Source organism: Manacus vitellinus, unplaced genomic scaffold, assembly GCF_001715985.3.
Source record: "Manacus vitellinus isolate BGI_N305 unplaced genomic scaffold, ASM171598v3 scaffold_31_pilon, whole genome shotgun sequence".
NCBI lineage: Eukaryota > Metazoa > Chordata > Aves > Passeriformes > Pipridae > Manacus > Manacus vitellinus.
The window spans coordinates 6830423-6857866 of NW_021940379.1; the positions used below are offsets into that span (position 1 = coordinate 6830423).

The 27444-nt window shown below is 41.0% G+C and overlaps 1 protein-coding gene across 2 annotated transcripts in view; it reads right to left on the bottom strand.

The window, feature by feature from the left end:
• Nucleotides 1-1181: 1181 nt before the first annotated feature.
• The window catches only part of GALNT9 (polypeptide N-acetylgalactosaminyltransferase 9), a 111023-nt gene continuing 84760 nt past the window's right edge, over nt 1182-27444 (bottom strand). For both annotated transcript variants that reach the window (XM_029961188.1, XM_018076479.3), the window contains 5 exons: nt 20550-20735; nt 16980-17117; nt 14265-14360; nt 7268-7435; nt 1182-6507 (listed from right to left, as the gene is read on the bottom strand). In XM_029961188.1, the coding sequence (XP_029817048.1) occupies nt 6361-6507; nt 7268-7435; nt 14265-14360; nt 16980-17117; nt 20550-20735 (735 nt within the window). In that variant the 3' untranslated portion in view covers nt 1182-6360. The remainder of the gene's footprint in view (nt 6508-7267; nt 7436-14264; nt 14361-16979; nt 17118-20549; nt 20736-27444) is intronic.

Consider the following 27444-nt stretch of genomic DNA (forward strand, 5'->3'; position numbering starts at 1 on the left):
CTTGGAGAAATGGGGAAGGAGAAAGCTGGTGCACTCAGGTCTTCCTCACTGCATTCTGCTGAACCAGAGGGGTGCAAGAGAGCCAGGAATATGGCAACATGTCCCAGCCTGGTCACCCCACAGCCTCCTCCCAGCAGGAGCAGTGGGGCAGGAAGCTCTTCCTTGCAGAACGAATGAAGGTGTTGTTACATCCCTTCTCAGATGCTCTATGCTCTTTGATCACAAACTGCACACTTTGTCACACACACTAAAAGAGGAGACACAGCCTGGTTGAGATCCAAAATCAATGTTAAAACCAGCCATGTATGTTTTATACCACGGGAGCAGCTCAGGAACCCGCTCGGTTCTCACCCTGCTGTCACCCAGTCCCAGGGATGACACAGAGCATCTGCTTGCACAGTTACAAAGTTGTTTGCCAGTGATACCAAAAAAGCAAGACACTCAGTTCAGAAATATATTTTAGAACAGGATGACAGAGGTCGAACTAAGAAGGGTGTTAAAAAAGAGCTGGCAGCAGTTATTCACAGTTTTCCACCATAAGAGAACTACAGGGCATCCTATGGAATGAAAGGCAGCAATGCTGACTCGCAGCAATTGTGCTATTTATTACAGCAGGATGTTGTGGCATCCAGAGGTGTAAGTGGATTAGACACATATAGGCCCACTTTTGTTGCTAAATCTAGTGGTTGGGTTGGTATGTACAGCCTCTGGTTTGGGATGTCCTTACCTTGAGAAATTAGGGGGAGAGACAAAATGACAGGGTCATTCCACATTTTCCCTGTGTCTTATTTCATTCTTCTAACCATCAGGTATTGACTGTTTTCAGTGATGAGGTGACAGGCTATGTAGACTTCTGTTAGAAGTATGACAGTAGTCTGTACTGTCATCAGCCCAGTTTTGGATGTGCACACCCAGGGCTGAGTCTCTGATGTGCCTCCTCTGACATGCACAGAGTTCATCTGCTTCAGAACAGCTCACAGTCTGCTGTGCTCTTCTCAGAAATGGGCTGACTACCTTTCAGAACAGATTATGTGCAATTTAAATTTTAAAATGCACATATGCTTTGGTCTTCTCGTTTTCCTTTGTGTGACAACTTTGAATTTTGATACAACTGTCCAAACGTACAATGATAAAACATGCAGCTCGTGTCAGCAGTAAAATGCATAGTAATTTATTAACTTTTCGAGTGTGAATACAAATTGATTTGATGATGTGCCACATAATGAAAAATTATTCGCAGTCACAACTTGCATTCTAGTTGCTGCATTATTTTTTTTTTCTTAATTAAACATTACAAAGAGTTTGAAAACTGCACAACACTTGTTGGTGGCCAACAGGAAACTGTAATGCTATGAAAAGTAACCAGTGCTTCTACACGTTTTTGAAGAATGCTCTTGATTCAGAAATTAACTTCTTCAAAAGCAGGTTGCCATATATTGCTTCACTGGGTTTTTTTTAAGTAAGCATTCTTGGACAAAGAAACATTGTTTTTACTTAGGACAGCCTCTCAACTCAACACCTTTAGTTACAAGTCATTAATGGTTTTGTCATATAAGTCAATGTATTTGTGAAACCATTCTGAAATCCATTACAATGTACTAAAGTCACTGTATATCTCTCCTTCTAATGTCATTGATGGCTGGGGCATTGTAAAGACACAGCAGAAATCTTCACACAGCACAAGCATCCCACATCTTTATAGGAACACAGAGATTGTTAAGAAAGTATCTGAAACTAATTCATTACATTTTGGAGAAGATTAAATTTTTATGCACTTTGTGCCACATTCACTGATAATTATTAACTGTATAATTTCAGTATTTATTCCTTGAGTTCCCTTAGTTCCCTAGGTGAGCAGACTCCATCTCTGGCAGAACACACTCAGTGCCTTAGTGTTTGAAGAACATCCTGGTTACCACACAGGAAGCTATAAATGTGTGATGCACACACTTCAGTAGACCATGGTGCCACTTAAGGTATTTTCCATCTATTCAGTAATTAGAGCTCTCACTTTAAGTCCACTAATGTCACACACAGGGAAAGAATATCAAATTGTATGGCTGGTCTCTTGAACAGCTCTTCCTGATGAAGCAATACACACATTTATTAATTTTGGGATTCTTTCCAAAGAGAACATGATACTAAGTTTATTGAGGTGACATGCAGATCTAGAGACGTGTGAAAACCTGATAATTCCTTGGTTTCTGTCCAGCTTGTTAGCTAGACCTTCTAAACTGCAATACCATCTTTGATCTGTGGCATGACCTCTGCCACGGGCTTTGATCAGCACTAAGAAGCAGAGAGTCAAAACAGCAGCAGCCACAAATGGAACATCATTGTTAGAAACATCTTCAGTCAAGTGAATTCTGACAGTTGTTCTTCCTGCTCAAGCCTTTCACAAAAAACCAAAGCTATTTGTGTCCTAACTGGAGGATAATATGCCAAAGTGCCTCTGAACCACAACTTCTATTAAAGTTCTTCCTACAACCCAACTCAGGATCCCTAAACAGGCCATAATGTGCTTCTGCATGTCTGTTAATGAACCATCTCAAATGAATCCTGGATGCTGAAGGAATTACATGCTGTGTAATTGATCTAAAGAACAGATTAGGGCTGGTGCTATTTCATTAAATCTTATTAGCTCTGGCTTAAGCACTTAAAACTGCAGCTGTCCTGTGTCAGACAGATTACACCCCGTCACATGGCAAGTGAGATTTTCATCTACTAGACCACAGTTTTTAAAAAGGAGCAGGCTGATGAAAAGGAGTATAAACAAAGGACTGTGAAAGCCTCACCTTCAGACACACTGAGCCCCAAATTATTCACTGAAATGAGATAGAAAGCTCAACACGTTCCAATACGTATGAAGACCTCTTGTTTTGTTTCCATGTTTTGGTTTTAGATCACTTCCATGGAACCTGAGTTTGGCTTGTTGGATGTGGAAGAGCCCTGAAGAGTTCTCATGGGTGAGCACAATACAGATCTTAAACAACTGCAAGGGAATCCATTGGGTGCTCCCAAAACACCTTTAGTTCTTTTTCTCTTAGTTGCTTCCACTGGAAGTTATTGTTCCTCAGGAACCAGTGAGTCAGCAAAACTAGAGGAAAATTTTGGCTGAGGAACAAGTAGCTTTAATCAAGCCAAAAGTAAAATCCAGCTTGGAAAACAGTTCTCAAAGGAGAAAGAGGTTTTTTTACCACAGGACTCAAGCTAAATTTTAGGGACCGTTACATGCTCAGAAAGTCTATTTTTACTGCTTTGCCTTTGACAACAATGTGCCAGGCTTGATGTTCTTTCTCACCTTCTATTTTTCTGTCCTATGACCTAGTATTTAGATCCATAATCTCCCAAATCAAACAAAATAGCAAATGAAGACTTTGATCTGAATTTTCTCTACAAGGCATATTGCACTACATTAAATACTTTTCAATATCTAGAACTGCTACACTGTGGGAAACAAGACTGAAAATCTGCACAACATTAAGCAGGATTTCAGATAATACTAAGGGGTAAAATATTGACAAAAGAACCATAGACTTTGGTTAAAACAGATAATACTCAAGGCTTTTTTTATTATTATTATTCCTTTGATGAGAGAATATTTAAGACCCTCTCACATGCAGAGTCACCATGTTAATACCACAGCCAAAGCAGTGGTTCATACAGATAAAGACTAAAGTAAAAATAATCCAACAGATGTGCTTTGCAACTATAAGAAATTATTTCAGCAAATCTTAAAAAAAATGACAATCACAGAAAATACTGACTCCACCTTTAAGAGTTATCTGAATTTTTTTATATTAGTCTGTAAATCTCAGAGCCACTTACCTATCACAAAAACCTGCTTTTCTTCTTCTACCCTAACTCTAAGAGTTAGGCATTTACTAGTCACACTGATATATAATTACTTTCAACTTCCAGCCTTGTTCATATAATATAGTTGGCACTTACTCACTGGGAAGACTAAAAATGGTGTCAATGACCTGTTACTCCCCAAAAAGCTCACTTGGCAAAATCATCTTTCCCTTCTTTTGCCTTCTCACCTCCCTCAAGGAGCAAAACTCCATCAGAGCAAACAAAAGGAGAATACAGCTTTCATACAATTTAAAATGGGGCAACTGTGTCTGGATAGAAGATGAGAAGCCACTTGCAAACACACTCCTGTGCAAAGCTTTCAACAGCTGCTCCATGGACAGTAACTGCAATTTTAAATTGTCTACAGTCAACATAAGGAGGTTAAATGCAGGGCAGCTGTTCCCAATCTATATTTAGCCTGAAGCTTCCTACCTGGTTCAGACCTGCAGGAAGGCTTGAATACTGAGATTGTCCGTGATTTTATACCGTATTCCTTGATTTATTAAAGATGCTATTCTCCCTGCAGGTCTTATTACACTGTTCAAAAGGTTGTGTTCGACTAACTGTAAACACAGAGTTTGAAGTATTTTTATATCCAGAATCTCACCCAGAATTATTCTTTTATATGTATTCATGCGTAACCAGGCCCACATGACATAAACAGAGCTCAGCAATTAGCCACAAATAAACTCCAGGAGAACTGGCTTTGTGTTGCATCTTGCACGCTGTGTTTCAGAAATAAAATCAGGGCAAAATACAGTGATATGCTTTCCACATACTAACCAAGAGTTGACAAGAACGGATGGATTTTGCATGTTAAAAGTAAATATTTTATTACATATCGTGCCCTTGAAAAATTAACTTTGTTTCCATTTGATTTTGTTCAGCATGCCTTGAAATAGGGATGGCAAAAGCTATTCAAGGAACAGATCACCAAGGCTCAACAGCACCGCAGTGACTGCAATTACCTGGCTCAGGAAAAACAAAGCAATTTTGTTTTTTAAAGTTCCATAAAATATTAAACAGCGAAATTAACAGATCCCATCTGTGTGTCTCCTTCACGTATGGCTGAATCTGCTGTACTGAAAATCTGCACTGAAAATCTGCCTGACACGGACCCACAGCCAAAACCTGCTGATGTCGACAGCGGCCATCAACTCTGACAGCCTTTGGGGTAAGACCTTGTCACTGCTCTGGCTACCTGTGCACACATCCTGCAGGAACCACTGGACACATTATTAACTTCAGGTTCACAAAGATGCTGTTGATGGGTCAACTACAGTAAAATATTCATATTTCAGAGTAACGGTATTTATATACGCTCCCTACCTGCTGCTCTAATTTGCCTTCTTATCACTAGGTTTGTGTTTGTTTTTCAAACACTGGAAAGCCTTTGCTGGCTTGCTCAGGAACCTTGTCCAGACGGTGCTCACAAAGCGTGTTTGCTCACTTTTGACATTTCCACAGGACGGGGAACGAAACGAAAGATTCAAGTTTTTGAATTCCACGGGTGGCACCGAAGCCACTCGGCTCATTTTCGGAAGCAGCGAGTATCCAGCTTCCAGGCAGCCCCTGGAACAGCACAGCAGGGCACCTGCATGCACAGCATGGCAGGAAGGGAACCTCACACTCACCTGCCCGGGGCTTGGGGGCCAACTGAGGCCTCTTGAAATCCATCCCTCCAGCAGGACATTTACTGCCTCGGAAGAGTTAAATATGCAAGTGCTATATTGTGATGCCTTCACAGCCAGCAAATGTAGAATGTGGCAATATAACAGAGCGTGTGGCTATTTTACCTATTCAACATTTACCTGTGTCTATCTAGAAGAGGTCTCTAAAAATGCTGCATTTCAGCAGCTTGAAGGTTGAGAACCACCTGTAAACATTTGCGGAACAGTCTCTCTCTAGAAACAGAGACTCCTAAACAATCAACCTCGAAATACATCATATATTATATTATATTTCCAGTGTTATTTACAGATCTTCTTGTTTAGTACAATGAACCAGACATGCTGAAAAGGTAGGATTTTTCCAGTCCTCTTTTATACGAAGTACAATAAAAAAGGCACATGATTATTCACCATAGGAGTTGTGCACCAGTCAAAAAACTTAAAGCTAAAAAGCTACCCATCAGAGAACTCTCTTTATGAGGCAGTATTGGGATCTCTCCTTTGAACTCATCACAGAAAGATCTGTCTGTTAATTCCTCTAGGAGAGCTTAAGGAATCTGCTTCCCTGTCGTGTTCTGGTCTTCACAAGATTTCCAAATCAACAGAAAACTCTTGTTAAGCTTCCCACATCATCTACTGGAGCAAGGAAGAGTCAAACAGGGCATGTGTGTGTCTGCTTTTTGTTCTCCTTCTTTCTTTCCTTTGAATGCCCGACTGAGGAGGACTCTGGAGAGCCAAGACCTGTTCAAACTAATTTGCTTTAAGACAAATGCCTTGCAAGGTATGGCACACTGAGCAAGGGGCAACAGCAGGAGGGGCAGCCCAGCCCCAGCAGTCAGTGTCTGCCGTGTTTTATCCAGTTCCTGATCATCCATTTCTGCCCCGAGCACCTCTGTACAACCAATCTGAGCCCAAAATTCGCATCCTTCGACATTTCCACTTCCAGACAACGGCCAGTGTCTCTGCTGATGATTGGGCCATTCTGGAAAAAAAAATAAGGAGCAAGAGAAAAGACCAAAGGATTAGAAGAAGGAACAGGGAAGGTGAAAAGTCTAGAAGAAAAACAGTGCTAGATCTGCAAATCTGTAGAAAGCATGATAAAATGCCTGGAGATTTCCATATATATCAAGGGATAAAAGCCCTTAGAAAGTGCTAGAAATTCCTAGGAGAAGCTAGCTAATACATATAAAGTACCAAAACAACTTGGTAATTCTAGATTTAAGAATCACTGGAAAAATACCCCCCAAATTACTAGAAACCCCAGAAACTGCAATAGTGCTTTTGGAAGTCCTAAAAATTATTTGAAAACTCCAGATCTAAAAGTTTCTGGAAAGGTGCCAGAAAAAGTTCTAGAAACAAAAATTCGTAGACACTAAAAAAAAAAAATAATAAAAAAAAATTACAAGCACAATCTTGACAATCAATACAGAAATTGAGAATATTCCAATCCAGGATAACTAAAAATTCCTGGAAAGCATACTCCAAAATTCCTAAAAGAATTCCTAGGAGGAATAATAATAATAATAATAATAATAATAATGGTGGCGATGATGATGATGATGATAATAATAATAATAGTAATATTATTCCTGGGTAGCACATGAACTATGGAAAACATATTTAACTATTTCTAAAAGGCATATGGGGGAATTCCTAGTATAGTCCTCTAGAGACCTCCTTGTTTTTCATTGAACATACTCTAAAACATAATTCTCTGCAAGGTTCCCTGAGCTCTTCCATACCTGTGTGAAATCCCAGAACCTCTGTGCTGGCCTCAGGACGTCTTCACACTTCTTCAGGGTCGGTGTCCTGCCCTTCCCATCGTCAACCAGGCATTTGGAGTCGGGCAGGAAGGCGGTGGAGCCCAAGGGCCCCAACTGCAGGACCCCCTCGGAGCTGTACCGGACGAGCTGGGGGAGAAAGGAAAGTCAGAGGTGGTGAGGAGCCCTTTGTCCTGCTGCACGTGGGGTCTGTCCCCACCTGGGGCAAAGCCTGGGACCCCTGTTTAACCAACAGGGTCTCACCTAGAACACAGCATTCCCTCCTTTCATGTCACACCTCTGCTACCCCACCCTTCCCTGCCCACTGTTTCCCTGCGAAAAGGGCAATCAAGAGAGTGAAGTAATCAATATGTAAATCATGCCCACTCAGCAGGAGCTGATTTAACAAGGACACGGTGTCAATTTTGCTGTGCAGTTTGTCCTCAAGAGCTCTGTTAGAGGCTATGGAGAGCAACAAGTCTAATTAGTTTTTTGTAAATAAACGTCACCGAAAAAAATCCCACCGCGCAACCAGGATCCAAAAATATGAGGGGGAAAAAGAAATCACAGGGGAAATGGCAGCAAATTTGCTAACATATGCTTCAGGCCTACATAATAAAGAATGACACTGATATTTCAGTTTACTGTGAAGCACATTAAAGCAAAAATGCACGATGCTGATTTGGCAGCAGGCCAGTATGTCAGATCAGACTTATCTACTTCTCACTTCTGTGTTTGAATGCAGAGTCATTAAACCAGCACAATATTTTGCCCTTCTTACTGTAGAAGTGCAGCACCCAGGTGCCAGAAGACTGCAAAGTGGAGTCAGCCACGTGGCCTGTGTGCTGTGAGTCTGGATGCTGCGGGGTGAAGATCTGAGCCACCACAGAAATGCAATTACCACCCAGGAAATTCACTGCCTGTCTGATCTCATTGCTGTTATAGGGCTGAAATTACTTAACAAGAAAGGGAAGGAAGGTCAGCAGTGCCTGCCATTTATTGGATGCCACTGACCACTGGGTGAGATATCATTAAGAGTCAATCAAAAAAAACTCAAATTAGAGTCCAGCTTTCTACCGCCATCCTTATTAACCTCAGAAGAATCATGCTGTGAATAATCATTTCTTGCTGGTGGTAAAAAGAGCATGGTCTACTTGCTCCCAGACCAGATGCTCTTTGACATAGTGTGTGTTCATTTTCCCACCTGCCACTTCTGTTCAGAGCAGCCACGTGAAGCAGCGAGTTAGAAATGAGCCGACATCAGAGAAAGCAAAAAGGATAACCACATGAGGATGCTCCATGTGAACAGTGCCATTGTCAAGGCACTGTCTGTACACACTAAAGCAAGACACTTTGGGGTTTTTATTTCACTGTAAGGATAGGAGGGACATATGTAAAAGAAGCTCAAGCAAGCAAAGTAATTAAAAATATGAATGAACCGCCAGGTCAGACAAATTAACTTTCTTTTTTCACATATAAAGGAGCTGGGGAAAAAAACCCCAAAACTTCCTTTTTTTTTTTTTTTTAAGTAAAACCTTTCTGTGTATTTAATGGGCTCTCAGCAGAGTTCAAATGAACTGCAGGTATGGCTGAAACACTGACCACAAAATGTGTTCATCTTCCAGTCTTTACTGTCTTTCTCCAGTCCCAAAATACCACCCAGCAACCTTGTTGGCTTTGCCTTTTCTAGATAATCAGAACCACTGTTTATAATTGGCCACAGGTTCTGCAGCACAGGAACAGTTTTCCCTGTGGTTTAAGATGAGCAGCCAGTTTTCTGTACTGGCATTAAAACAGTCTCAAATATTCTTTGTCTTCAGAATCTCAACAGCCAGAATTGCACCAGTTTTGCATCACAGCAGCCACATACTTGGGAAAGACTTTGTTATACAGCAGCCTGTCAAAGCAGAACACACCAGTTTTGCTGAGGCTTTAGAAGTGGAAGGGACATTATCACTGTTATAAACCATCTCCAGTACTGAAAGTGGCAGCTGTGTTACAGCTCGACAGGGTCAGAGATGGCTCCGTGCAGGAAGCTGCTGTCTATACAACGACCAGACAAATGGAACAGCATGGGCTTAATTTTCCTGAATCTGTACTTTCTGTTAAGTTTTTATGGCTACTCCAACAGTCATTAGGCTTATCCTGCAATGAAACAGAATTCTAAAAAACCCACACCCAAACAATTATCTCAGTTTAGACCATATTACATAGTAAAGTTTTAGTGCCTGCTTTTGCAAAATCAGAGGAGAAATTCAGGTTCAAGAAACTACTATATGATTAATAACATCTCCCTCCAAAGACTTCATATCTTAACTTCCTAGAGACAACACAAACTATGAAAATAAAACAAGCATTAAAATAAGTTGCTTATTACTGTAGACTAGAAATCAGGAACTGGGATACAGTCAATGAAGTGAGAAAATTACACCTGCTGTGTTCAAACTTGGTCCTAAGTGTCACTACTATACAAAGAAACAGCCTCTGAATTTCTGTTAGAATTGTGGATCACCATGCCAAACAGTCAAAAATCAAATGACAAAATCTCCTTTATTAAGGAATATTAAATCCTAGTCATTTAAAAAAAAAACTTAGTGCAGGTTCTGATGGGCTGAGATCATTAGACATCCACACGCTCCCACTGCAAGCTGCAGAACAGAAACAGAGTTTTATACATCATGGGGATGGACTTTGGCTCAGTTTTTTATCTGAGAAGAGCTGAAGGATCCACATCAATGACACTGAAGCCAAGTGCTCTGTTACATACTCAAGACCTGATCCTGATACCATCTGCTGTACTGATGAGGAGATAGGAGAGTTTTCCCTTCAACATTCAGAAATCTGAGCAGAATGCAAAAGACGTCAAAGGTTGTTTATCAAAGCACCTCACCTGGTTCAAAAATAGTGAGTGCTGCTGCCTGTGGAACGTGATCCTCCAGGAGCATCAATGGGGGAAGTAAATGGCAGCTTTCACCTGAAGGGTTTGACTTACAAAAAATCCATTCCTGCTAATTCACAGTCAAGTGAAAAAAGCACAGAATGATTACAGATAACTGTTTGCAGGAAACAGTTACATGGAGGAGCCTGGTAGAGTTCAACACTAAATTTAACCTCTCTCTCCCACCCTTGTTCTCCAAGCAAAAGGAAATCTTTAATGATCCTTCAGTCCTGCAGGTTAAGGCAAGTTGAAAGCTGACACAGAGAGTGAAACAGCAAGGTATACAGGAATCCCAAACACCCTGTGCCTCCAGGATACTTGTCACCACAAGACACAACAAATCACAAGTCACCAAATTTCCATGTTTGTTCCAGAATCTCACCCATCGCTTCCTGCAAGTGAAGAAACTACCTGCATGCAAGTCTGGGAAGCCACATAGCTCTGCCAAGCAAGATGTTAAATATCTGCCTTCTAGCAACAGTTTAAGTAGAGCCTTTCATCTCCTCTTATCCCATCTGTTTGCATAGCTGTGAGCTCCAGGAATCCCAGCATCGAGCTCTCCCCTCTTTCTGCTTGATCCCAGCGTGGGCAGTCCTTGCTCTCACAGCTGCAGTGCCTCCTCTTTCTCTCCCTGGGAAAGGGAAGGGAGGAGGCTGGAGAAGGAGGCTGATCACCCTGGCCCTTCTATCCTAGGATGCCATTTTATTTAGTTCTCCTCTCCTTCCACACACCATATAATCAGCTCCACAGCTTTCCACACAGACTCTGTGAAAGTGCTCTCAGAGGGTCCTGCAAAACCTGCATGTCTTAGGGCCATTCTAAGAAGCTTTCAGAGCAACATATTCCATTTTTGGGGGGTTGTATCTGCCCTCACAACCCCACTCTTGTTTGTTTGTTTGTTTTTAATTTGTTTTACAACAAAAGGGTCTCATGTAATGCTACAGAACCACTGAGCTTTGTAGGTGATTGAACAAGGTAGGACACATGCAGAGGCAAGGCAGTTCAAGATCCCAAATATATTCCTTTCTTACTAATCTTCTGTAGCCCTGGACTGTTTCTCCCAGCTGTATTTGCAAACAGTTTTTTCCTGAAAGTGATTAGACTCAAACTTCAGATCCAATGAACACATATAAAAAGGACACTACTCTTCTGTAAAAAGAGTTTTCAAATCAACTTGGACTGATGCAAAACCTTGTCTGGATACCCTTGGCTGTTAGCTTACACTGCCTTAGCTCAAGTCAAATTCATCAAACCAAATTGATGTAAACTCAGGCTAAATGCATTCCAGAGCATCCATAAAAGACTTTGTCCCCGTCTGAATAAAGAAATTTAAAAGCTGATGTCACTGACAAGACGTGATTTATCGTGGTGAGACCTGATCTTGGAATACACACAGGAAAAGGCATTTTGCTCATGGAGAAGAGTGGTTTTAGTTTGCCATTGTAATGCAGGACACCACCATTCAGAGGTGTGCAATACCCAAGGGAAACAGAAGGGCAAGAAGTAGAAGAAAAGAACATTTTATCCCAGATGAACAGTAATCTTCCTCCTAACTCAATTTTCTTTAACCACTCGCCTGACTCGTGTTGTTTCAGTGGAACCATGTGTACTCTAAAATCACTGGTAATCTGCTTGTCAGAACTGAGGAGTATGAAAAGCAAACAAGGCTGTAGCTGCATGGGGGGACTCTTTCACTTCAGTAGGACACATGAAGCACCAGTGATAACCCAACTGGGAAAACGAGTTCCATATTTATATTAATTTATATTCAGTAGGTGTGTACAAATAACCCAAATCTTGACTCAGCAGGGGTATTTTATGCCCTGTGCTTGAGATGAAAAATGTCAGAAATGGAAAGCTAAATGCAGCAGACAACTATGCTCACCCAGGCTGATTAGAAGAGGGGCTCTAAAAATGTTTATTTAAGATATTAAAACACTTGCTGTCAACACCTTTCATGCAATATGCTTGAATATCCTTGATTAGGGTTTGTGCAGCTGTGGTTCTCACACTGAATTAATTTTGTAAATTGTGGTGAGATGATAGAAGTTTTCCAGCTGTGTAATCATTAATTAACTTGGCTGCATTTGAGTGGCTCCAACCCATGCTTGTCTGTGAAATACTCAACTTAGATAAACCATCACCTTTGCCTTTGCTTGGTGTTTCTTGCAGAATGAAAACTTTTTTCCTGTTTTTTTTTTTGTTCATTTGTTTGTTTTAAAGGGAAATGGAAACTGCTGCAGGATGATTTAGCAGATTAACTTTTTGCCTTCCCCATACTCTGACAGTTCTTAGACACAGGGGATGCTTTGGATTTTAAGGGTTTGGGAAGAGTGACTTTCTCTTTTTATGTGTTTATACAGTGCTAGTAACAAAAGGGCTCTAGCCTGTGGCTTCAAGGTAAAGTCTAAAATCAGCTTTTCAGGCTTTTCCAGAAAATTTCACAGAGACAGGAACCTGAAGACCTGTAGCAGAAACGAGCCAGCAGTGATTTAACTGTAACTATCCAACTTTAAATTCCTGGGCAGTAAATATTTTGTGTACTGTTATCTGCACTTGAGAAGATCTGCCCTGGGTCTAGTGTAGGACCCAAAATCCAAAAGCCATAATTTACTGGGCAATGTATTCATATCTTACTAAAAGGAAAATTACTTGATCCTTAATGGATAAAATTGGTCAGAGCTGGGTGCTGAGAGGTGAGCTCCTTTATACTCCCAAATTATCAAAAGTTAGTCAGGAGAAGGTGGATATGTCATCCTTCCTTTCAAATAAATTCACAGTAACTTAAGCTCTCATCTATTTTCTTCTAGAAGTCAAAGCATATTCTATGAAACAGAAGTCATGGAGGAAAACAAGTAGGTTAAGAACTTAAATTGCAAAACAAATTACAATCAGAACCATTTATTTCATTACTCTTCTAAGTGATAGCACACTGACAGAGATGAGATGTTGCTAAGGGACTTTCTGGAAGGACTTAAATTTGCCGCTTTCTGGTCAGAATTAGAATGGAGCAAGAGAGTAAAGTCTCTCTGAGTGCCTTGACATCTCTAACAAGAGTCTTCTTGAAGAGGTAATTTACATCTAATTAAGCAACGCTATTTTGTTACCTCACTCAAAGGCTGCTCCTTCCACCTCTACTAGGAGAGTGTCAGTCAAATATTCCATAATGATCCTGCCAAAGGTGGACATTTTGTCAGCAGGAATTACTGTCTGTCTCGCTTTGCTTCCACGGTGATGTACGAGCCAGGACTCCAAATCAATATATGTATCACTGAACTCTGGATAATTGTTAAGTCTGATAAGGTCAGAGTTTATTTACACAGGAGAATGTTCATTAACATAGTTTTGATTCAGATGGTACTTCAAAAGAAACTAGAATTACATTTCAGAAGCAGCTCAAGTCCTGGATTTAAATAATATCCAATTTATATTTAAAAAACAAGTGAAATCACCACGAGTATGGAAAGAAGAAGTGTCAATTGAAAATCTTCAGACATCCGTAAGAAAATAATAATATGCACAGGGACTGACAAAAAAAAAAAGAAATCTCCTATTTTAGAGAAGTCTTAACTTAGGGGATATTCTTACCTCCCTTTGATGTTGATGTTAAATATGTACTTAACTTTTTGCCTACCCAGGGAATCACACCAGCAGCTTGCTAAATAATTTCTCTCTAGGAGCCTATTGGACCAAGGAACAGTTGATTTAGAGAGGTACAATTCCTAAAGTAAGTCCTGTCATAACAAGGAGAGCTGCTCATTCACACAAACCACCTAAATTAATTAATCTTCAGTGGATCCCTGTTACTTAAACAAATTAACACGATTCTTCTCTTTTCCTAACTGGTCTCTTCAATGCATAGATTCACGTGCTGAACAACCTTGGAAAGGGCACCCAAAAAGACTGGAGTAAAGCCACATATTTGCCTTTGCGACTCAGGAATGCACTGCCAAACTCAAAAGCACCAAATGACCTTTTGTTTCTTCTGAAAATTCTTCAAGTTAAAGGTTTCTCGCTGATGATGGGATTTGAACCACTTACCTGAGAGGACATTCCATGGCATGGATACAGGATTGCTTTGTCATCCTCTTCAGCTCCCTGGTCCAAGCAGTAGCCACTGGCTTTGCTGTTCCTCACCTGGAACCAGAGCAGAACAAACCCAGTTGGGTTAGAAACCAATCCCTGTGATCCAAGTCCCCTCCAGCCAAATCTCAGCTGTGCTACCCCATCGACAGGAGCAGTGTGTAAAACTGCCCTCTGAGAAACACATGCTTATTCTTCAGACAGGACAAGATGCCAACAGTGAATTTGCTCCAGGAAAAGACATCATTTGGACAACCTGCTGTCTTCACAGACCTTGGGTCAGAGTTATATTTTCAGCAATTACTCAAGGATCAAAAGGCCATAAAATTCACTCTGACCCAGGTCAAATTTTGCTCCAAATTACTCTTGTGTAAACATAAATTTTGAGCCTGTTGTGTTGAGCCTGTTGACTTAACAAACAGCATAGGAACTACTCAGGTGTTGTGTCTTCCTATCCCTTATATAAAACCAGAAAAGCATGTGAAAAAAAATATTATTTCAACTGAGAATATAGTACATTGTTATGTACAAGAGTGACATAAAGCACATTGCACAGAAGGGTACAGGTTCAGAGATCCAGTGAAGTAAAAAATTCCTGTGCCTCCCCAGAAAAGGAGAATTTACAAGTCTATAAAAACTGGGATGGAGCTCTTGTGAAAACCCAGGCCTTTCTCTTGAGACTAAAGTATTACACACACATTTTGGACATAGAAAAATTTTACAGGTATCATAAATAAGAAGTTATTTGGACAGACACTTTGGAAGAGTCAACAGGTCAGTTTTGGTTTAGACTGTGAAGTATCTCTCTGACCACCCCCATAATATAGAAACAGCTGCTGCACAAGGTGTCAGAAAAAAATCTGTAAATAATCCTTTATATCACAGTGTACAAGCAGACCAGGGAATCCAATTGGACAAGGGGGATCACCAACAACTAAATTTCAGGAGGTTTATTTTATGACTCAGGCACTATAAAGGCTAAAGAAGATGAAGACAGCTTTATGACAAGGCTTTAAAAATGTGAATTGAGTCACTAGGAAATATATTTTTACTACTGTTTCAATCTGTTTCACATCTACTCAATACATCTATTTTCCTTTAAACTCACTAAAATCCAGACATCTTTTCCTCCAGGAAAATAACCAGAGGAGAAAGTATTTAATAACAAGCCTAATGCCATTTAGGATGAAGCCTTAAGTTTTTTCATGATGGGCACATAAGACTGAAAGGGACCTGTGCCAGTTTATACCAGCTAAATAGCTTGTGTGGCTCGATTTTATTAAAAATGTTAATGAATTTTAGATATCTGCATCACTGAGCTTTCTGTTTGACTCAAGAACCTTCTGTGCAACCGCTCAGGAGAAACAAACTTCATTTCAGGGCCCAGCTTGCTCAGTGTCTGCTATAATTGACACAACATTGGCAGTTCTGCCAATGCTCTTCGCAGTTAACAGCTTTCTCAGAGCTGACAGATACCAACAGCTCCTGTTGAGTTTACTAAATGTCTTTTCTCAGTTACCGACGGGGATAGTTACATCAGGATGCAAAGTGATATTCTGCAATAAAATTTGCACTTTGTATCAGTATCTCAAGTGCCTGGCTTATTTTTACATGAAGTCAATCAAAGGGAACAGAAAGGAAAAGTGTCCACTCAGTTGTCTTGTGGGAAAATATATTGCCTGTGGATTTAATTGCAGTTCAAGCAGACAATTAAAATCTTAAAAACATGATGTAGCAGGAGAGCTCCTAGAACTTCACCCCAGTTCACCATCAGGAATGACAGCAGTCCTTCTGTTACAGGCAGGTGACACGGATTTGAAGAGTCATAGAAGGCAGGTCTGACCTCTTTAAAGATTGGGGGCAAGCAAATATGGGAGATTTGACTGGTTCACAGAAGAGAAAGAAAAGACCCAGAGAGCTGAGATGAACTGAAATGTCCAATTTCTAACATGTTTGGATCCAGCAGTTTATGAGGGTTGAATAACCTCCCCATTCAGCTGCTTTCGAGTTGGTGTTCCCAGGTATTACCCAATACTGCTACACGAGTGAAAATGAAAATACAGAAAATATGGAATTTGAGCACGAGGCAGCAAAATTGGTTTTCCTCTAATGACTTTTTTTGATGAGGAGATACAGACCTGCCAAATGGTATCCTCACCTCGTAGTCTGAACAAGGATATGTTTCCTTTTATCCTGAACAGGATAAAAGGAGGATTGCAAAAATGAATTAATAAAATCAATGTAATCCTTCAAATAGTTCAGCAAAACTCAAAGAAGGGGTTGTTCTTTTCCTGAAAACAACTCAGCAAACTCAACTCTTCTCATAGTTCATCAACTATAATTATTTTAGCTCTCTTGACTGCTGATGTTTTCTTGATGATGTCTGTGGCAGCCTGTTTAGGAAGATGATTACCTCGAATTTATGTTCTCAGAGCTGCTCTATTTTAAAATGAAAGAGTTTGCATATCTTTGTTAGTGACAAGGATTTCACCTGATGTGCTCCAGTGAGAGGGAAGGGGATTCTCAAAGCCACACTTCTTAGTGTTGATTAAAATCAGGGGAGGGTATTTTTGTTGCTACTGCTGTGCTGACTGTGCTCTGTACATCCTGATACCACTAAAATGAAAGGACTTCTCAAGTGCACCATGAGGTATTTTCAAAGACATACAGTACCTCTCCATAAGTGACCGTGTTATTGTAAACCCTCATTTCAGGGTACACGTTCTCCAAGTACCACTTAAAACTCCGGCACTGCAGTCGCTGTCGCAGAGCAATTCTTTCAGAAACGTCTCCAAAGTCAACTCCAGGGTTCTGCAAAGCAGAAAATGAACAAAGAAATCTCACTGCACCCACTTTATGGTTGCTTTCTTCACTGAAACCAAACTGGAGTTCATTTTGTACACCAAGCTGTACTTTCCCTGTCTTCTTTCTCTTTTGTGAGTAGCAGCTCATCAAACAGCTGCCTTTGAGTGTAGACAATAAATATTAATGAAAGCCAGTGGAAAAAAGAAGGATAAAGAACAGGCAAAAACCCAAACATAAATCAAAACAATGAGAATACAATAAGAATGTTGTTACTTACAGCAATTCTAAATGTTTGCAATCAATCCTGAAGCCTTTGCTTTCAGATTTGTTTGGAATTTAGGAGTAATTCTGATCTAAAATATGGCAGCTAGGTCATGGTTTACTCTAGTAAGAGCTTTGGGTATTCACTAATGTAAATGACATCAGAACACACCTGTTAAAACTTCAAAGCAAAGCTGCTCAAAAAGTCATTAAGTTCCACTAAGCATTCGTACAGATCAGCATTCAGTTTTTACTGGAACTGGAGCTCATTTGCAGTCTTGAGCCATAAAACACAGTTAAACTCAAAACCTTCTTTATTATTCTACTTCAGAATTTAATTCATGTTTAAATACAACCCCATGAAAAGCAGAGGTTGGAAGACTCAAGTCAGTATGACCAAACTCAGCCATTAAAAAACGGCAGGTGCTGACTTAGAGTCTGTTGATTTAAAGTGTTATAAATCATCAGTTCAACAGCAAGACAGTAAGGGTTACCTCATCAAAAAAATCTTTTCCAACACTATATTAATCAAATGGACTGAAACTGGGGAGTTTTGCATGGAATCTGCCTGAAGTGCCTTGCACTTTTCCTCCAGGAGGATTTCTGTACATCCTGCAGATTGTATCTAACGCAGGGTTACAGCAGCAAATCTTAGCTCTGTGTTTATTAAAACCCCCAACAGATGCCTGGTTTTCAGGAGAGAATACAAGTGTAATACTGAACAGGTTTTCCTATTTGCCACACAAAGAGTTTGCTGTGCTCACTGCTGCTTGCTGATGCACACTCTGTCATGAGCTCTCAGTGCAGCATCCATTCAAATGAATGTTAATTTACGTACTACTTCAGGCTACGTGGAAGGGGAGCAATCCTTTGAGGCACTCAGTGCAATAAATCATTCCAGGTAAGGTTCCTTTATCACTAAAATTGTTGAGGAATAGATCATAAGCAGGGGGACGCTGAAATATCTGGTTAACTAAAATAAAGCTATGCTGACCTGCTGCTGAAGGTTACAGGAACATGACCTTGCAGATGTGGCCCAGACCATCTGCTAATCTGGGTACACATTATGCACAGATCCTCAATAACTGGTAAGGGAGTGATTTGTGACATAGATGGTGGGAGTTATAGAAGAGTTAGTTTAGCTCGGTTTTGTGATATGGGGAAAAAACCACATTATTTCACTTGCCTCCTTTCTGCCCTATTCTTAAATGAGGCAATAAAATGCCCTTTTTGCAGTTCTGTTTTTACAGAGCACGAGAGCAGCAAATTGAGCAGCTGTGAAAATGCTGTGCTCACCCTCTGTGCCAGCTGCAGTCCTGTGCAGGTACAGAGTGATGGCACAAGAATGAGGTGGCTACAGATATTCTTTTCAAGCAGCTAGCAAGGTTTCAAGTTCTCCTGCAGAAGGTTTTTGTAATGGCTTATACCAGTACAGGACTTCTGAGCCATCTGGATTGAATACTGCAGTGGAATAACTAACACTAGTTTCCTTCTCCTGAGAGCTAATAGGGTTATTTTTATGATGCACATTTTATCAATCAATCAATTTATTTTATGGAAAGAAAATTTTAATGCTTAGTACTGCTCCTGATTTTATGACTTTTATTGTAGATGTGCCTGGGTTTTTTTTCAAAGCTCTGCTGTATGGCTCAGTGCATAAAACTACATCAATAAGTAATCTCAGGGAGATTAAAGGAAATCATATTTTGGTGTAAATGCTTATTTAAATATCATCGCTTCTCAGAATTCATTTGTAAGTGTCATCAAGCAAGCAAATTTTCTGAGGTTACTTTTTCATTTCCTATTTGAAAACTAACCATTTCAGCAAGTGGATGCAGACAGGGCCAAAATGCCCCTAAAAACTTAGATGGGCACTGTTTTGTCTTCCTCCTACTGTCACAGAAATCTCGTGTGGGAAAAGTTATATAGTACTGCCTTTTGTTAAGGCAAAATAATTCTCTGCAATTACCTCTCATGCCAAAAGAAGTCACCAAAAACACATCTCAGAGACCTTGCACAGTGTTCAATACTGAACAGCAGCACATGAAATTCAGATGTGTGAGAACATCTGACATATTCACACATCACATGGAGAAGAGGAAACATTGCTGGCTTAGATACGTATTTTAAAATACATATATATTTTAAAAGCTACAACAGGAATGAACAAAAATCGGGTTTCACATATTTCCCAGGTACTAAAGTGCAAATAGATATTTAGGACATAGACTAAATCCAATGAAGTGTTTAACAAGACTCCCATGACTCTGATGAAGCCCAGGTCATAACTGAATACTCCCAAAGACACTGCTGGATTTGTGTATTTTCCTGTTCTGATAGGAACATTCCTGTTTCCATTTGCTTCAATCAGATCTGGACAAAGCCCTGATATAAGGGTTAATGACACCATCATTATCTGCAGACCAGTGTATGCTTCCCCTCAGCTCCCCTGTGCCCCTTCCCGCGAATCATCTGGATGCAAATGCCACTAAGGAATACAGCAACACCTGCCTGGGATATAACACACAACCCTTCTCTCCAAGAACTATGCTCAGTGGAGATGTAGCACGTGATATACTTACAGAATAAAGTGATAAACTGAACCTACATTTTATCTAATATTTATATTACATGGATTCCTAGAGGGCTCCACATGGTATCCACAATTCATGTGTGCAGTGAGAAACAGAATGTGTTCACATGGCACCTCTCAGACTTTGGACAATAAAGCCAGTTAATATGTGGTTCTTTTACTGCATACTTTGTATTTTATGCTGGTGAGGTCTACTGAGTCTCAGGATGAATGATGGTATTTATTTATGGACATTTCTGCAGTCCCCACCACTGCAGCATATGAACACCTCAGAGTTTAATGGCACCCCAAATTAACGACTTCGGAGGAAGCACATAAACCTGAAACATTTTGCTCTAGTTAAATTATAAATCTGTGTCGCTGCACCCAACAACCTGTGCTGAGCACACAACCAAACCCAGACCGAGGAGGTGAGTTCCTATGGCAGAACTCCCCGTGCTGAGCACACAGCAGCTGACAGCGCTCCTTCCCTGAGCTTAGCCCGCTTCTCCGGCTGTAGCAACGCCCTTCACCTCCAAGAGCTAACTAGGAACAGCCATCCACGTTGCTGCCTGTGCTCAGGAGAGAGTGTGCCCTGTACTTACTGCCATGGGGATGTTCCAGGCCATGTAAACGTGCGACTTGAAGTCGTCCATCCAGACCTCGGCGGCGCGCAGGGCGTTGCGCTTTGCATAGTAGTCGATGTCGTTGTTGTAGGGTTTCTTGGTGCGCTCGATGTGAGCCACACGAGAGCAGGGCAACACCTCCATGCTCCCCCCACACTGCCACACCTGCCACAGGGACAGAAAACAACCACAGGAGTTATTTTTTTCCCCCCTTTAAAGGCAACAGAACGGCTCCTTTTCAGAAGCCACCACGTGTGGTGTGTTTGCTGGTCGAAGATGGGGGCTGTTGGATGATTCAAAATGATCCCCCATTTACCTGCTTTGGGGGTGCACACTGCCATAGATGAGTCCAAGGTGAGTGCAGATGCCTGCACTAGGTGCATAAGTTTAGAAGCCATAAATAGCCAAGTCCCTTCCATAGTATCTCTGCTCTTGGAACCATCAGGCAGAGGATAAGTTATAAGGTGGTAACCTCTGTCATAGGGACTATTTTAACCTGGTGCTTGTTATTGAAACTTCAACAAAAATCAGCTGTATCATCTGTCTGTGTTTAGCACACGAATGGTGCACTGGGAGGGGCTCTAAGGTCTCCCTGGAGCCTTCTCTTCTCCAGACTGAACATCCCCAACTGCCTCAGCTTGTCTCCACAGGAGAGGTGCTCCAGCCCTCTCATCATCTTACCTCTCTACTCTGAGTGGATGAAGACGGATAAAAGGGGCTGTACAGGGGACTGTATCACCCAGCCTTCCCAGACACCACTGCACCCAGACTGTGCAATCTTTTCCCTGTTGATTATTTACTGTCTGAAGTGAGGAATAACGAGCACTTGTCTCTTTGCATCAGTGAGATTTGGAGTGATGCAGGGTGAGTGAAGCTTATGCACTTCAGTTCCCTCAGGTCTGCACCTAGTAGTATAGTCTAGCTGAAATAAATAAAAGATATATAATTTATTGCTTTCCAAGGTTGCCTTTTACTGCGAATAAAAGCACATTTCAATACAAAATGTATTCCAGAACTATACTGGGGCAGTTCTCCACCTCACCTGCCTTCTCAAGGACAAAGATAAACTGCTTGGGAAGATAAAATCTCCTCTGTTTTGGCTGTTGGTTTTTTTTTTTCTTAATACTTTGTTAGGTAATATTTACTTGCTGTTTTCCCAACAGTTCTGTAGTAAATCATTGGCCACTGGAATTTACATTTGACAAATGGAGTACACTGAAAAACACACTGCTCATAAATTTGTACTGACATGTGCTGAGGCTTTCCAGTGCAAAAGGGGAAGGGCTACAAAAACAGAAAGGAGTTAATTGATTTTCACAATCAGAAGGGGAAATGAGCAGTACACTTTAGTATACTGGTATTTGCCCAACCCAGCCTGGAAGTCAGTTATTTAATGCACAGCACATTTTTCTTTCTCTTGATATGGCTAATGACCTTGTAACTCTTATTTATACATCCTGGTACCAAGGGCAAATATATTATCTGAGTGACAGATTTATTTCCTTCAAATGACAGTGCTCATAGAAACCTGAAAAGGAAAAGGTGCTAAACTGCAACAACATTAGAGAAAACAGTTTAGCTCATCTGTAAATTCAACGCAAACAGTTATTTATCAGTGATAAATTCTCCACAGATGAAATCCACAGGGAAACCGACACCTGGCTTTGGAGAAAACACAACAAAAAAGGCAGCCTGGAGCTTGGTGCTCAGCACTCAGCATGGATCTGTGCTGTCACCTCCTTCCCCGACCCATCAGCCCCATTTTGCTTTTTAAAGAGGCAACATCTGCTGAAGAGGGGGAAGGAAGGAAACAACCAGAAAATAGTCCATGAAATTTTTCTTCCTTAGAAGAAATTTCCTTTTCAAGTTTTCTTTCCTTAGAAAAAAAATTTAACCCAGATGACTTGGCTTTTTCTGGGAATTATGTAACTTTTAACATCAGTGGGGGATGTTTCCCAGGATAAAGATGGGATTTCCAGTCCCAGAGAAAGAGAACTGTATGTACAGCACATGGAGCAAGGAGTCAGACAGTCGTGTATCATCAGGTGTACATCACCATGCCACCGTTTCTCAACATCCCAGAAAAATGCTACTCAACTATGGGTCATTTCTTTTCAGGCCAGACAAGGTCTCCTGTTTCACTTCACAAAGATTAGTTGCTGTTCAGTGGACCACAGACATGACTGTATTCCCACATCCTTTCAGTACACAGCTAAGTACAGAGTGAAGAGTCTTCTCCCTTTCCAGCCCAATAATTGCTTAAATTTACACTAAGTGGAAGAGTTTCAGTAGTACAATCAAACATGTGCATCCAAAACTGGGCAAGATCCCAGGAGTTAAGAGCCATCACGTGAGATTTAGATAAATGCTCAAGGTTTGTGTCTGAATGAGGAGGATGGGAGGTTCAGCACCTTCTCCCTGCTGGACACAGAACTGAAAGACATTCACGGTGCAGAAAACCACTGCCTGTGTGCTCCTGTCCACTGCCCACTGGCTGATCCTCAACCTGGTTGATTCTCCTCCTCTTCCCATCCTCAAAACTCTATTTAATGACCAATTTTAGCAGCAGCAGACAACACATTTCTTTCCACATCAAACTATGAAATTATGCCAGAAAATAATTACATGCCTTTATAAAGCATTTATCAAGCAGAATCCTTGAAGTGCCTTACTGGGGGAAGCAAATTATTTCTAACTGTGAGCATAAAGTGATGCCCAAGGCCCTTCAAATCCACGAGAAAACTGACTTCAGTATCTGTGACTTGTGGGACAACACCACATTTCCAACCCAAGCTATTCCTCTCATATGGAGCTGCCAACACTAAATGTGTGCTTCAGGGCTCATTTCCTGAGGAGGTTGGAAGTGTCACAGCCTCTCTGAGCTGCTCCCCACGAGGGTGCACATCACTGAAAAGCAAACTCTGCCTTCTCTTCCCCCGTGGAGAGGCAAATCTCTCACAGCACATTTTTTTGGTCAGGCTTCACAGCATGCACTCATCAGATATATTGTGGGGCAGCAGCCCAGGCTCCATGGAAGGCCAGGTGGATGCTCCCAGCAAAGCAAAGTGCAGTTTGTGCTCCCTGACTCCGTGCTGCTGCTCCAGCCCAGGGACTCGGCTCTGCCTCCCTGAGCACCAGCACTCCATGCAGAGTTTTAAGACATGATCAAGTAATTCCAAGAGACACTCAATTTATCTGCTAATTGTAGCTAATTTCTAATTTCAGCACTGCTCTTTAGGCTGCTATAAACAAAATTGATAGCAATTTAAATGTTACCACAGCCGCGTTACCTTAGCATTTTTACTGCTAATTATCTCAATCAACTTTTCTATAAACAGACATATTAAGGATTGAGAAGAACAAGTACCCACATCAGGAGTAAATTACAAACCGAATGATAATGTTTGTGGTTTGCACTACAATGATTTACTGACACTAATTATTAGCTGTTCCTGTACATCTGAGATATGCCTGTCCTACAGGAAGGTGTTTATTTATTCAGCAGTCAACCAGACATCATATTCTGTGAAAATCTGAGATGAGACCATGTCTTGTCTACCATGACCCAAACTGTGCATCAGCAAAGCTCTCTGAACACAGGTTGGGTACATTATTTAGAAAAGCTAATAAAGTGCCATGATTTAACTCTCAACAAACAAGAACAAATTCTCCAAGGAAATGCACTTTCCCGCAAGCACTTTTTGCTGAAGGTCAAAAATATCACCTTTAATGGGACTTTAAAAAAAAATTAAACTTAAAAAGAGTTTTAAACAAGCCTGGTCACCGTTGAGCAGGATGTAGAGCTGGCTGGACTGCTGGGCTAATCAATTCCCAACTCTTGGCAATATATATAAAGAGAGAACATTGCTGACGTGGTCTCCAGCTCTGCAGGTGAGATCTCCTTTCCAATACAATCATGACCTGCAGAGTGAATGTCAGAGCTCAGAAGCATCCTGGGATTTAATCTTCAGGTGAGCCATTTGCACAAGGGCAGCTGCAGCTCCCAAGAGGCTCTCACTGATTCCAGGGAGGGCTCTTCCCTCTCCATGGACTTATGGCCCTGTAAATTGGGTATCACATTATTTTGTACACTCAAGTGACTGCACAGGGTTACTTAATTTGGTGCAGATGATCTCAGGAAAAGCGAAATCAGAAGGTAAAAATAAAAATGGCATCAGTATGAAGGCAAAGCTGAGGAGACAGTTTTAACTTTGAAAACTTTAGACTGAAAGTGAAGATCATGATCCTTTAGAACTTTGTCCCTTGCTGTGAATTTTGCAGTTTAAACACCTCAGTGCTCAGTGAGAGAGAAAAAGAAAAGTCTCGGGCTCTGTTACAACTATTTTTTCCATCAAATACATCTTTGATTTAAGCAGCTGGAGAGATGAGGTATCCAAGAATGTGTAATAGTAGGAAAGGCACTTGGGTGTGTGGGGGATTTGCCTGCAAAGAAACACCCTTTGCTGACAACTTCACACCCTCTTAATGGACACACCAGTTCCACCCCCTGCTCCAAATGATGCAAGTTTACAGATGCCCCAGCAACTCCAGAGGAGATCCAGCTTCTCTAATACTATAGAAAATCAAAATTAAATTTTCAACAATCTGAGGCTTTGAGCCCAGTTTTCACAGTTAGCAAGCTCTCTGGAGGTGTCACCGCACAACCTGCCAGGGTGTCGTGGCAGTTTTGTGCTTTATCTGTTTCCAGGAGCTTGAGGACATTTCAGTGGTTCTTTGCTGAAAGGAACAACCACAGTCTGCATCTTCCAGCAGTAAGAAAACGGAAAAGACCAGCTTCAAAACACCCCTGTGGCAGCAGGGCCCCTCATTTCTGCTTCACCCAGCCGAGTGTGTCACCTGGCATTGCTGCAGTGGCTGTTCAGCACATCCTGAAACAAAACCCTGGTGCCAGAACTGGACTCTGATGTTTTATAAAACAGTGCTGAACTCCACCTGAGCAGCACTTCACAGAAGCAGATTTCAAACTTTCTCTTCCAAGTGAAGGCAACAGAAGAGATGGAGGAGTTTTTAAAGCAGCTATCTCAGATATCCCTCATTTGTGATATCCCAGTGTGAGAATTCTTAAAAGTCAGGCATCTCGAGTTTTTTTCAGTTCTCAAGGAAAAGCCTACCAGAGATGGATGTCTTCCAGACTACCCACACACACCCACGGCAGGACTGGAAAAGATTTTTCTATTATGAAAGAATTTCCACATGTTTCAGAAATTTTGTTGACCTAAATTTTCAAGAAGAACATCAATTTAAAAAGTTTTCACTAGTTGAAACACATGGTCTTTATCACCTGTATCTGTGTCCCCCCCAAATGTTTTTCTGAGACTGAGTTACTGATGAGTTTCAGAAGATCAGTTTGATGTTAAAAGTTTTAATATATTTCAAGCTGAAAGGTCAGATTAAACTTAAAACCCAAACCTTTGCTGTAAAAATAGAACAACACAATCCTTCTGACAACATTAAAACCGGGTATTTGTTCTCATTTAGAAATTTTGCCTGTTCAACACAAGTATTTTTGTTTTAATTTGTCAGCTGGAAAAAACCTCAAAAACCTGCCCATCAAACTTTAAGGGGTCCAGTGGGCTCCCAGGCCCCCTCAGAGTGCATGTGGCCTGGAGACAAAAATGCCTTAAATCACTGTGACAGACCATGCAGATGATGGGATCTGACACAAGGATTGAATTGTGGTTCCTCAAGGTGAAAGAAGTCTAAGTAATTCCTGAAAACACCTGAGGGGCAGCAGCACATGCAACCCAGGTAGTAAATTCACAACAGCAGGCACCACTGAGCCCTTTTCAGCCCCTTTGACATCCCAGTGTAAAATAAAATTCACCTCTACAGGAGGTACAGTAAAATTCCTACTGTGACGAAGTCAAACAGAAAGACAGCTCTTAGCATTCAAGATGTGCATAGGAAGATGATGGTGTGGTTTCAACCTCTCTCTCCAGTCAGCCATGAACCAACAAGGTCTAAATCAGAAGGGATTCTTCACAGTACGTTGGAAAAAATTACAATAAAACCCTTTCCCATCTGAAACACAGGAGCTCTGTAGTTATCCTCCAGCCCTTAATGGATGTGGCAACTCTTCTAGTGCCCACACTAGATGAAAAAAAAAAATTAGCATGAATATAGGACATTTAGGGTTCTTGCATTTCTGATAAGGACAATTTATGTAGTTCACTGAAAACTGATTTTTCAAAGTAATTTATAGCCTGACATTTTCTTGTTTTCTAATGGAGTTTTATGGATATTCTTGCTTCTACGTATTCTCAGAGCTGCCTAGGGAGTCATATTTAATCAGCTGTGCTAGATAAAGTGCTCTCTCTCTGTTTTTCACTTCACATAGGAAGCTATTAAAGACTGGGGAGCTGTCATAATCAAACACATCATATCGAGAAATTAATCACATGGTCTTGTTTTGTTCATCAACTACATTTTTATCACCATCTTTAAAGGCAGCCATAATTATGGTTTAAAAAAGTCCCAACTCCCATTTCTCAAAATAGCCTGTGCTATTTAATGGTGCACTTATAGAGCAATAATCTTTCCATGCTGGGACAAACCAGCTTACATCAGAGAGACTTTCAGCTGCCAAAAAAGGACTTGAAAAAAGGAAGAAAATCACATCTCAAGATCCACAGATCTTTGTTTTGTCAAAGGTTTCAGGATAAACTTCTGACCAACACTTTCAAATTACAGGACCCAAAAGGGTCCTGGGTTGACTGATCCTGACACTGTGACAATCCTTCCTTTTTGCTCTCAACTCCTCTAAAAGCGGTTTGCAGATAATCTGCTCATAGCAGATGCAAAGGGAGTGTGAATAAAATCTCACATATAAAAGCTAATTCTGTTCCTAAGCGGG